General features: G+C 46.5%; 1 protein-coding gene across 9 annotated transcripts in view; it reads left to right on the forward strand.

Moving 5' to 3' along the window:
- Nucleotides 1–12,739, forward strand: part of LOC117140218 — an 82,558-nt gene that overhangs the window by 63,877 nt on the left and 5,942 nt on the right. For 4 of the 9 annotated variants that reach the window (XM_033303015.1, XM_033303011.1, XM_033303012.1 and 1 more), the window contains 10 exons: nucleotides 2,333–2,503; nucleotides 5,024–5,218; nucleotides 5,284–5,392; nucleotides 7,322–7,501; nucleotides 7,564–7,701; nucleotides 7,754–7,911; nucleotides 7,977–8,354; nucleotides 8,449–8,677; nucleotides 8,787–9,063; nucleotides 9,440–9,543. In XM_033303015.1, coding sequence (XP_033158906.1) covers nucleotides 2,333–2,503; nucleotides 5,024–5,218; nucleotides 5,284–5,392; nucleotides 7,322–7,501; nucleotides 7,564–7,701; nucleotides 7,754–7,911; nucleotides 7,977–8,354; nucleotides 8,449–8,677; nucleotides 8,787–9,063; nucleotides 9,440–9,543 — 1,939 coding nt within the window. Of the gene's footprint in view, nucleotides 1–2,332; nucleotides 2,504–5,023; nucleotides 5,219–5,283; nucleotides 5,393–7,321; nucleotides 7,502–7,563; nucleotides 7,702–7,753; nucleotides 7,912–7,976; nucleotides 8,355–8,448; nucleotides 8,678–8,786; nucleotides 9,064–9,439; nucleotides 11,379–12,739 lie in introns of those variants that run through there. The other 5 variants (XM_033303017.1, XM_033303016.1, XM_033303008.1 and 2 more) reach the window with 3 other exon arrangements.

The following is a 12,739-nucleotide window of genomic DNA, read 5'->3' on the forward strand; positions in this document are numbered from 1 at the left end:
TGCACAAATTGAAATTTGCACAAAAAGATGTGGCAAGAAACACTCGTAGCAGGAAGCGAGATCTCCGAGAGCTCTATGCCCCAGGGCGTGTCTCGACACATCTCAAGATGTCATGGCAAATTTGGCCTATTGGGTCGCCACTGCCGCCAAGAGGACGAGATCCTCCGACGCGGCGCCACTTCCTTCTCCTCCAGGCAGCAAACAATAAACGTCACGGATAGCAATGTGCCAGGCATAAAAATATCAAGGATATCTATATATATATACACACAGGACAAGAGATGTGCCTACAGAGAAAGAAAAGTGTTCAAGATGGAATGTTAAAAGTAATATGGAACAATAATGTGCCACTTAATTTTAATTCGGAAGTTCATATGCCATGCATATCTGATGCCGCGTTAAGCACATTGAGCATTATCTTAATACGTTCCCTATCATAATGAGTATTTAATTTTTTTCAGTGGGTGGCCAGACGATGGGGTTGAGACAGGGGGCGCGACGGGACAGATAGAACAACAAGCAAAGATGCCACAGAATGCACTTTGTTTTCTGGATATGCTTTCCCCAAGTGTGCTCGAAACTGGCAGAAACCCACTTCATTTAATGATACTTGAACACTGTGACACACAAACACACTGAGGGGAGCCAAAAGAGGTTGAGGGCGAAGGACTTTTGTGTGGGGAGGTGTTGTGTTGTGTTATATAAGGAATCCTTTTAATTCAAGTTGACATTTCGCACAGGACGAAACGAAGAGGCTGGGCGCAAAATTCAAGACATTTTCAAATTTTTCATCTTTGGGCCAGGCCAGCGGCAACAATGTGGGCACTCAGCGCCAGAAGCTGCCGCAGATGTTGCCACTGTTGTTGCACCTGTTTCACCTGCCGCAAGGCACCCAGCCCAACCAACCACCCACTTCATTTTTTTTCTGCCTCCTGTCTGCCGTTTTGGCTTTTGGGTCGGCGTCGCTTATGCAAATCAGAAGCGCAGCTCAGCTCAGCCCCAGAATGCAGAACAATAAAACAGTTAAAAGTAGACAAGAACAAGCTGCAACAACGAAGGGAACCAAGGCAGAAAGAGAGGGGCATAGTGCCGAGGAAAGAGAGGGCACTAACAATACACAAAGTGCAACTGCATAAAAGTGAAACGTCTCCACAATGCCGGGCAACAAGAGCGCCAAACAATGACAACTGCAATTGCAGCAGATCAGAAAGAGAGGCAAATGGGGGGCAGGGAAAGAGACGGCACTAAGACCTAGTGATGACAACGTGACAAATGGTTATTGCGGCAGGATTTGGGATTCCGAGTTTTTATTAATCAATCAAATTATAGTTTCTGTTATATACTTCTCAAATTGTAATCCTTTTTTACCTATAACTACCTCGTTTTTTAATCCTTAGTTTTAACATGCATTATCCTTTGTTCTGCAAGTTACAAGGTCTTGAGCTCGGAGCTCTGTCTGTTTAGGTATTTACAATGCAAATTCATTTGCCGCTCCTTTTGCTAAGTCAATTTATCAGGAATTCTTCATTTAACATTTTTTTTCCCGTACTGTTACAAAGACACAAGTAGGTGAAGCAGAAGAGCTAAGCAAATAGAGAAAAGCCAAGAGAAACAGCCACGAAGAAAGTCTCTGCCGCCACTAAGTCTTAATGCAAAAGTAGGGTGCTTTATGGGATGGGGCAACGACATGTCCGTATGTATTTTGTGTATGTCAAGCGTCAACTGTCAGTGCCAAATGTGCTTGTAACCGCAAACACACAGAGAAAGGGCGAAGGTTGTGGGTGGCACGGCCAACAGATAGTAACTATCTCGGGATAGGGGAATGGTGGGACTTAAGATTGAGACCCACAAACACTTTGCCCGCAACACCAACAACGCGAACACCCTTGGAGGACAAAGAACAAAACACCAACAACTCGGACAAGGACGTGACAGTCATTTAGAACCGCAGCTGTCTCCGTGTCTCCTTAAAGTGGCCGCGGGCTTGTTGCCACGCCCAAAACCCAGTGCAAACCCCTTTTGAATAACCCACCCATTCGGCACCACCCACTATATCCAACCCTCTTGGTGTTATAAACTATCACTGTTCTTGTCTATCTCTGTCATGGCTAACTTCATTTTTGTTTATTGTCATTTATTTGGTGTCTCCTTTTCACGCGCTCGCATCTCTTTTCGTTCTGTTCTTCCTTTGGGTTTGTTCCTCCTCATCATGCAACAATCAACACAACACCAATATAACAACTCAACAACAACTCAACAACTACAACAACAACCACACAACACCACTGTTACAACAACTACAACTTGAACCTGACCTGTGAACCGTGTTAAGGTTACCGGATTTTGTCGTTCACCCCAGGAAACGCGGAAATCGAGCCCAACCGGCTCGGTCACCTCATCGGTGTCGACCACGGCATTAACACCATCACGCCAGCTGACCGATGCGGAGAAACTGCGCAAAGTCGTCATGGAACTGGTGGACACGGAACGCACCTATGTGAAGGTAAGTCTACACAGCGAAAAAATTCCAATTATATCTGTAGAAATTTATTAAGGGCAATGCCGCGCAATTTTAGAGATCTTTGTTGGTGTCTATATATAATAATAGCTTATTTGTAACAAAAATTAGAATACGAAGTTTTATTTTAAGCCAAACATTTTTATATATCTCTCAAAGCATAAGAAAATTCAAAAGAGATGCATTTCCACATTAAAACGAACTGTATATCTCGATTTTAATTTGGTTTTCATAATTGCTTCTTAGCATAATGAAATATTTCTGATCCTATCTGAATAGTACTTCTGTTTGTTCAGTGTGCCCAGATCCAACTTAAATGCAAATCCCAGAATCGACCACACCGACCTGTGTTCATTAGAGTGGGGCGGCAAAAAGTTCGCCTGCAATTAAAAATGCAAATTTTAATCCTTTAACTGTGTCGCTCGGCTTCTGTTTGGGATTCTCCATTTCTGTTTCTGTTTCTGCTTCTGCTTCTACTTCTGTTCCCAATCCCAATCTCTTGGCCAGTGTTTGCTTTAAGCCAGCTTCAAGTCTGGTTTTCGTTGGTCTGGGCTAGGAAGTATACAAATAATTATTATAATTTAGAAATTATGTAAAGCGCCGCTGCGGCAACGACGAAGGCTCCGGGTCTTATCTGTGGCGAGCGACCAGACTGCTGCGCCGCCCATAGCCCGCTCCGCCCTACCGCCTACCGTCCGCCGCCCACCGCACCCCCGCTGCACTATGGGGCATTTGGCCTGTTTTTTTTGCAAAAATGTGTTTTTCACAAGTATGCAAAATTGAAGTATTTTAGTATTAATACATTGGAAATACGTTAGACTATTATATTTTAGCCGGCAAAAGTAATTTTAACAGTGTACTGTTATAATAACAGCTGTTAAAGTCGGCTGTTGCGAGCATATACCGGGTGGCTGCAAAACGCGCAAAATTTAGCTTAACTTTCAAAGTGTTAAAATTTTAAAAGAAGATCGTAAAAGAGTAAAATTTGAAATAGATAATCAGTATTCAGGTTTGTATTATGTATATATATTAATATATTGTTTATTGTGTGCGTCTATTTCTAACAATTTGTACATTTAGCAAGTGGTGTCAACATGTAGCTGTTAGAAAAAAATTTCAACTTTGAATAGAGCTATAAAAATTTGTTCAAATTTGTTCAGTATGTGTTTATATCCATGTTGTAGTGTGTTCAATTCCTAACTCATATCAGGTAGTCTCTATGTGCGTTTTTTGCGGTTTTTTGAGAAATTTCATTTTTTAGGGAACAACATCTCGATTGCCAATGCTGCCCTGCTGGAAGTGTGGCGCAAGCAAAAGGGTGTTCGTCAAAAGGAAAATTCTTTTTGCACTTTTATTAGTGGGCTTTTTCTGATAGCAAGCTAGACTTTAATGAATGATTAACGAATAGTAATAATAACGAATGTTTTCAGTCAATCTTTTGCGAAATTGGAGAAAATGCAATCGAAAAATATATGAAAGTTTTTTCAAAGTGGTTAGAAGATCACCTAGTCCTGAAGGTAAAAGAGAAAAATAAAAAGGAAAGGAAATTAGCTGGATGCTCGAAAACGTCATATTATTTTAAAAGTTTGAGTGGCCGAAGACAGCAAGTAGATGAACTCGTATGGGCGCAGAACCACAACGAACGTCTTTTGGGTCAAGCTGCAATGCTAGCTGCACGGAAGCGCGGCCTGTTGGATCTTGCAGACATACTTAAAATTCTTTTTTTGAACCCAGCCAAGGAAAATATAAATAATATCCCATAATATCATCAATAAATATAAAGAGGCGCGTTCGAAAACATAAGCGACTATCTCTTCCACCAGAAGTCATTCAAAATTTGAATTTCAAATGTTAGCTTGCGAATTTGAACCTGACACCGATTCTTCAGACTCTATTGATTGTAAAGACGAAGACGATTATGAATTTGTATACAATATTGAAATAAAAAATTAACTTTAAAAATATAATATTAAAAAAAAAAATAAAAATAAAAAATTGGGGCGGAGTTGGGGGCACGCCCACTTTTCCAAAATATTCCTGGGGGCATATGTAACACATAAAAAAAAATTCATCCAAATATCTCCCATAGTTTAGGAGTTATTAATTTTTGTAAAAAAAACAGGCCAAATGCCCCATAGTGCGCTGCCCGGAAGTATTGTTCCAAATGAAAGCGCGCGCCTGTGGCTATACTACAGTATTTCTCCACTGTTTTTTGTTTCATGTTTTGCGCCAGTTGGCAAAACTAAAAAGTTTCCTCCAACCAAGCATAACTGCTGGCCAACTCCGCCGGGAATTGTTGTGGCCAAAAAGGGCGGTGTGGTAGCAATGTGGCAGTGGCGATGGCAAAGGCGCAGAGTCGTCGTCGGTCGTTGATTTTTTAATTTAATTTATGCATTTTCGCTTTTGTCCCTAAAAAGCGAAAAAAAATATTGAAGTATTTCGCATTAATTTCTGTATTATCATTTGGGCTTTATTGAACCGTCCGCCTCTCGATTCACCTTGCAGCACCTGAACAACCTGCTGGAGCACTATCTGGAGCCCATGAAACGCGAGACATTCCTGTCCAATGCCGAGATCAACGCTCTGTTCGGCAACATACACGAGATCGTCACATTCCAGCGCCAGTTCCTGCAGAATCTGGAGGAGTCCTTGGACCTGGAGCCGGATTTCAACAAGTTCGAGCACTGCGGCCAGTTCAGAGTGCGTTTGGCAAATGGTAATTTAAGTGTTGCATTATAGTAATGGCATTTTATTGCGATTCGCAGAATGTGCTCTTTGCGATTGGCTCGGCCTTCCTGTACTACGTCAACCACTTCAAGCTCTACTCCTCGTTCTGTGCCAGTCACAGCAAGGCGCAGAAAGTCCTGCATCCGAGTGAGTATTTCCCCCATAGCATTCGGCATTACCCGCTGAATCCCAATCCCAATCCCCCGGACAAATCAAACTCGCAAAGTATGGACATTCATTTACATACATCAGCAGGGCAAAAGAAGGCAGTCCACAAGATGCAGGGAAATGTTGAGAAAATTAAATTACAACTTTTATTAGCCACATCACAAGATGTGTATTTGCATATTACAGAATTGAAAGTGAAAGTGCAATTGAAGTCTCTGAAAAAGAAACAAATTAGCATGTATCCTTGACCAGAAGTAACAATGTTAGTGACCAGGGAATATACATTTGCATTTTTAAATTGAAACAATTTAGTAATTTAAGTGGAGTATTTTTACTTTAGAGGGCTCCAGTAAAATGGAAATGTAAGGTTCAAAGGTTGAGCCCGAAAGTTTTGCTTTATCAAATTAGCAAGTGCGTTACCCTCATGAAACGCACTGTACATGTGTGTTTAGCCTTTTTCTCGCACACATACTACGGAACTATTGCAATCAGCGTCAAGCGTCAAAGTCTATTTGAGTTTCAGTTGAGCAAGAAACTTGTAAAAGTCAAATAACCGAAGCGAACCCATCCGAACCCACAGAGCGAACAATTGGCAAACTATTCGCTTCAATTGTGCCACGCCCCACGCCCTGCACCACATGCCCACACGCCCACACGCCCACTTTAAAATGATTTGCAAGTTAAATGAATAATTACAACCGCAAATGCCGACGACGGCGGAGATGGCGACACCCCCAAAGTGGAAACCACAAACTGAAGGCAAACTCCCGGGCCGAAAAAGGGTGTGATGTGGTGGTGGCAGCAGCATATTCATATTCATGCCAAGGCAGCCAGTAGCAGCAGCAGTGGCAGCAGCAGCGGCAACTGTCAAGTATCTTTTGTTAATTAAACTTGTAGAATTATGACACGCTTACAAATGGCGACCCAAAACTATGCCAGGGCTTCAGAACTTCTGTCCTTTTGGGTGCGAAGAGTTGGAGGTGGTGAAACTTGGCTGCTCCACTACCACCACCACTTCCACTAAGCCCGCCTTGCAGTGAGCCGGATAAAATGCTACTGTGGCGCGACAACATGTCATAATTAAATTAGACTTAGTCTAAGCTTAAAAACACTCAAGCAAACAGATGGCTAGATGGCCAGATGGAAGTTAGGAGCACGCAGCACATTGATTGGTGCCACGATGATGGGTTGGGATTTGCAGCTAATCAAAAGCGTTGGAGGTAAAAAAAATGTATGCGCAATATTTACAATCAATGAGGGAAGGTGTAGTCAAGGTAACCAGGGGGGGTTAGGAGTCCTGCAAACATCATCCACTCCAAGGGGGTGGGTGGTGGCATTGCGCCCGGCTGTTGCATGAAATTTTATGCAAAAAGTTGAAAGGATAATTAATTATAGCAAGAAGTGCACTTAAGTGCCTTCGTTACGTGCAAGAGCAGGAGAATCCTGTTGCGGATTGGAGGGCTGGATAGATGGCTGGATGACGGGCAGGCAGGCAGGCAGGCAGGCAGGCAGAAGGACAAGCAGCCAACGACAGACGCTATTAGACGTAAATCTGCTCCGGCTGGAGCTCCATCTCCATCCAGCTGCCTTTCCTGCTGCAGACAGGCTTTGACTTTGCCTTTATCAAAAGCTGCTCTGCTGACAATAAGAACAAGTTAATGACATTTTCTTGTCGACGTTGTGACGCTGTCATAGCCGCTGTAACTGCATATCCTTGTGCGCCCAGCAACGGAACAATACCTTCCCGAATGTCCCACCCAATCTCTACCATTGACTCTAATGGGCCAACGTTGCAATTAATTACACCGACTCGAACGAGCGTCCATTGAAATCGAATCATTTGGCAAATGTCTCAATTTGCATTTCAATTTTTTTACCCATCTCCATCTCTGTCCGCCATTCAAACAGACGAGGGCAATCACGCCCTGCAGGAGTTCCTCGCAGCCAGGAATCCCAAGCAGCAGCATAGCAGCACCCTGGAATCCTATCTGATCAAGCCCATTCAGCGCATCCTCAAGTATCCACTGCTCCTGCAGCAGATGCGCAACCTCACAGACACCCGGGCCGATGAGCATGTGCATCTTTGTGGTATGTATCTGGCAAATGTGTCCATTTGGGATATTTGAACTCATGGATTCCAACTCGAACAGAGGCACTCAAGGGCATGGAAAAGGTCGCCGAGCACATCAACGAGATGCAGCGCATCCACGAGGAGTACGGTGCCATATTCGATCACCTGTTCCGGCAGCATCAGAAGTCTTGCAAACAACCCATTGATCTAAGTCCAGGTAAATACATAGTTCACAACTATTGTGAATTTCTACTTACCTAAATCTTTAGGGGATCTGCTGTACTATGGCGGAGTGGAATGGCTTAACATCTCGGACTTTCTGGGCAAGATCAAGAAGGGACTGGAACTGCATGCCATGTGCTTTGTGTTCAAGTCGGCTGTGGTGTTCCTGTGCAAGGAGCGACTGCGTCAAAAGAAGAAGTTGATGGTAAGAAAAGAATCTACTAAATCATTCGCAAGTCTTAACCCAATTTATATATATGCATATCACAGGGCGTTTCCAGCAAGAATGCTACCAATGAGGTCGAGATCATTCGCTACCAGGTGCTCATACCCGTAACCGAGGTGCAAGTCCGCGCCAGTTCGGCTAAGGACATGGACTCCCACTTCCTGTGGGAGCTCATCCATCTGCGTTCCCAATTGCAACGCCGCTCCGAGAAAGTCTACGTGCTGTCCAACAGCACTGCCGACTTCCGCAACGCCTTCCTGAAGACCATTCGCCAGATCATCCGCGAAAGCGTCCGGAACATGTCAATTCCGATGAAGAACTTTGGCGGCAGCTCCGGCTCCGTCTCCGGCCACTCCTCGCAGGGCATGGGCAGCATGGGCTATGCGGGCAACTCTCAGACGCTGGAACGTCCCAAGCAGCAGGTAAGCAATACTCACACTTAATCGTCTTATATATGTTTATAAAGTTTATTTTAAAAATCTCGATTTAACATTACTATGCCATCTTGCTCCACAGATCACCATCGTTCATGGCTCGCACACTCTGGGCAAACCAAAGAAGAAGTCCGGCTCGCAGCGCCACTCGGCTGGCAACATTGACTACGACAATTTGTCGGGCAGCCAGGAGGCAGACGATCTGCCACCCAGTGTGGGCGTGGTCCACTACGCCTCCGGCCACGCCCACGGCCAGCAGATGCAGCCAGCTGGATTCCGCGGTCGCAGCAAGACGGTGGGCGATGTTACAGGTGAGTTGATGTCCATTCCAAATGATTCTGCTTTTGTCGAGAAGATTGCTAACAATGCATCATTGTTATCATCATTGACATCATTGACATCGCACGCCGTACCATAAAGAAATCACCTGCTCTTCCCCAGAACCCCATCAGCAGCAGCAGCAGCAACAACAGCAACAGCTGATGCAGCAGGGACACGCCCATGCCCACCCACATCCCCATCCGCATCCAAGGGAGCCACCGCCGCCTCCGATCAGGCAGCCACATCTGCACCACCACAGCTCGGACATCGAAAGGATCGATCCTGGAACGAAATCGGAGGGCGAGGAGGACTCGCAACAGGGCACAATCAGGCCCAAGGCCACACTGGGTCGAACGCCCAATCACCTGACGCTGAGGTGAGTCCGGCTAATCCTCCCACTGATAACCCCTGCTAACTGGTATTCTGCTGACTAACTGGATTTAGCCAATGCAACTAATAATCGTTACTGCTGTATGAAATATTTGCATTTACTTTAGCTGGTTTATTCCATTCCTAGCCAGCTCCATGAAAATTAACAATTCTATTTAATATTTATAATATTATTGTTTGGCATTGAAAAGGGCATTTAAATTCTTATTCATAACTTGCGTTTAATCCAGTCAGTCTGAGAATATCCACCCAAAGTGATAGTTTCTCGAAGTATGCTCGACTATTGCTTGACCCTGTGAACTTATCCCTTTCTCTTACTGCTCGACCCGCATCTCTGACACACGAAATGTGCAATCCTGCAGCACCACATCGACGCTCTCGGTGGGCAGCACCGGCAGCCAGGCGCGCCTCATTCAATCGTCGCATCCGCCGGCCAGTTACCAGCCGGTGCTGATGAAGGACCTAGGTAAGCCCAGCCCGGATGAATCGGAGCTCGAGTCGGAGTCGGAGGTGCATGCCGCCCAGGTGGCGGCCTCCTTTAACTTAAGTCTAGGTAGTAGTGGTAGCTTATTCGCCTCTGATGCCAGAGATAATCAGACACAGTCCCGCACCCAATCCCAAACCCACTCCCTGCATCCCTCACCTCGTCAGTCGCCGCGTCAATCGCCGCGACAGTCCCCCAAGCAGGATATCGAGGTGATTGAGATCTTCGAGAGCGAGGCGGAACGACTGGCCGCCTCCCAGCAGGTGGCCGTCGTCCACCAGCATCCGGCGGACCAGGCCAGGGAATCCGGGCATAAACAGCGACGTGACCGAGACCGTAACCCAACTGAGACTGACGCCACAGCCCGGTTTATGGACAAGCATTTGAGTGACCTCGAGCAGGAGAACTTGGCCGATGGCACTTGTGACATTGTGGCCTACATGGAGAGCCTGCGCGAGAAGGCCTTTGATCCGCAGGATCTGGCCGAAGATACTGGCGATCAGCAGCAGAATGACTCTAGCCTCTCGCCGGAGCCACAGACCATAGTGGAGAATACACAGCAGACCGTGGTGGTGGATATTGAGTCGCCCTCCCGGCCAGCCACTGAATCAGATAGCACTGGCAACACAACCGGGCCCTCGGAAAGATCGGGAGATGAAACGGAGGAGGAGGCCACCACCAGTTCGTTGGCCTCGCATATCGTGGTGATTGACAAGAAGGTGGACAAGATCTTCAAGGCCAAGTCACCAGAGCGTCCAGCTTCCACCAAAGTCAAAGGAGGTAGAAGGCAGATATATATATCGCCAGATCGGTGCAAGTCTCAGGGTAGTTCCCCAGTAAGGATTATTAAGATTAAGTCACCTCGCACCAGTTTGAGTGACCAGGGCAAGCGGTTGAGTGTGTGTTCCTCCAGGGACAACTCACAGGATCGCCTGTCGGCCGGCCGACGGACACCAAGTCCTCGTCGCTCCTCCGAAGGTGGTGGCATATTGAAGCACACCACAGGACCGGCTCCAGGTATCCTGAAGCCACCATCCAGTCCAGCCAAGTCCAAGAGTCCGGATCGGAGCTGCCTCAAAAAGGGCGGACCATCGCATGTTTGCAGCGTGGAGACTCTATCGCCAAGGGTTTCACCCAGAGGCAGTATGGATCACCTGTCACCCGATCGCGGTATGACCAGCAGTTCCTGTCTGCGCCACTCCCCTCGCAGCAGCTTCGATAGCCACGGTGAGTCGGATCACAACTTGGATGTGCCACATGGCAGTCGTAAGAGGAGTATGTCTGCCCACGGTAGCTTTGAGACGGGCACCCGGCCAAGGGCCCAGGAAACCTATCAGTATTATCCAGTGTATGACAACCAGACCTGCAGTGATCACTATGTGGCTGCCGCTCCAACTGGGCGATATGGCGGGGGCACTAGTAGCAGGAGCAGGCAAAGCAAATCCCTGGAGCGCTCTACTTCCAGGGATAGCACCACCACTAGCAGCTCCTATGGACACAGGGCATATGGAGTTTCCCCTGACCGTAACTACGTGGTCTTCAGTTCCGGGCCACTGCGATCGCAGTCCGCTGAGAATACCTTCTCATCGCAGCCCATATACGATCCCTTGCCCCGTCATCCACCACAACCACTGCATCAGCCGCCGATGCACCACCAACAGCAGCAGCAGCAGCAACAGCAATACATGAGCTATGCCCCGGAGATGGGAGCATACACTGGCTGCCAGCACGATCCGCAGGGTGGCTACCAGCTCAGCTCGTCGGCACCGGAGTACACCACATGCATCGACTGTCTGTACCAGAAGAGACCCTCCTAGCATAAGTCCCGCGTGCGGCAGAGTCGCACGCGGAAGAAGACGCCACGCGGAATGGTGGTGGTCAGTGCGCAGCCGACGGCCACCGGGGGAATAGGATTCGTGCCCGAGATGGGCTCCTCCGAGGCACCCGGCGGTTGTGTGGACTGTCACGACTACTTCGAGATCCATGTGTAAGGGAACTCCGCCACTCAAGGACCTCCACTAAAAGACCTCCACTATGTTGAAACCAAAGATAACAGACGAACAACCCGAAATGCCTCAAACAAACTAATTTTAACCGAACTCAGCTCACATATACGTAAACTCACAATGCAAACTATAAACGAAAGTAATCAAATACCGAACACGAACTTCCAACACAAGGGATTGAAATCAAAACGAAGACCTAGCCTACAGGTTATATACAATCTACTTACTAGAAAACCACGAGCATAGGTAATAGAAGCAAGGCACTCTTGAAACTAGATGAAAATAGCTCCAACGTTACCATAACCAATCGAAGTCCCCATTCCCCGTATTTGTTGTGTAAGTGTTAGCCGTAAGTCACCGAACCTGAGCGTAGCTAGCTCTTTTAGCGCAGCATATGTAGTTCATACCGAAAACTAATCAAAGGTTAAAACGGTGGGTAACTAATCCCGGTTGGCGAAAGGTTGCATAATGGGTGTGTGCCACCGTTTTGCAGTTAATTATTTAAGTTGCAGCCGAGTTGGGCGCGAACATTTCGCCGTGATTTACACACTCGCCCACATTCACTCACTCAAGCCAAACACCATCCCACCCACACGCATTAACGAACAAAATGGCGGAAGTTCCGCTCGCCTCGGGTGGCAAGTAGAAATATTACGTATACGCCGCGTTGCACACACAATACTCAAGTGCCGTAATTACGAGGGCAAACAACAGAAAAGAGCAGTAGTAGCTAGGGCAGAAGCAGCAGCAGCAACTAAAACTAAAGTTGAAATTCATACTCGCACTCAAGTAAACTATGTACTAAGAGACAGGCAGACAAACAAATGGCAAACTCAACTTGAAACACATATAGATGGGTAAATAAGACAGCCAAGAGCCAAGAGCAGATACAAAACGAAAAGACACCGAGCACAGCTAAAAAGTTCGGCAAAAAGTTCGCCAGCTAACTAACTATTAGCCATGTGGGCTGGAAAAGCGGAAGGGCGGGATGTCACTTCCGTAAATGAAATCAAAAATTTTTAATTACCCATCTGGCGACATGGATCTGCTACTGAGCTGGGCTTTGGGTCGAATCGAAGGCCAACATTCCAGGGGTTAACATAAAATATACCTAACAAGAGTTTACCTATCGATATGGGGATTATTTACATAAAGGACAAAAAGGACAACTA

The sequence above is a fragment of the Drosophila mauritiana genome, chromosome 3L (assembly GCF_004382145.1).
Source record: "Drosophila mauritiana strain mau12 chromosome 3L, ASM438214v1, whole genome shotgun sequence".
Taxonomy (NCBI): domain Eukaryota; kingdom Metazoa; phylum Arthropoda; class Insecta; order Diptera; family Drosophilidae; genus Drosophila; species Drosophila mauritiana.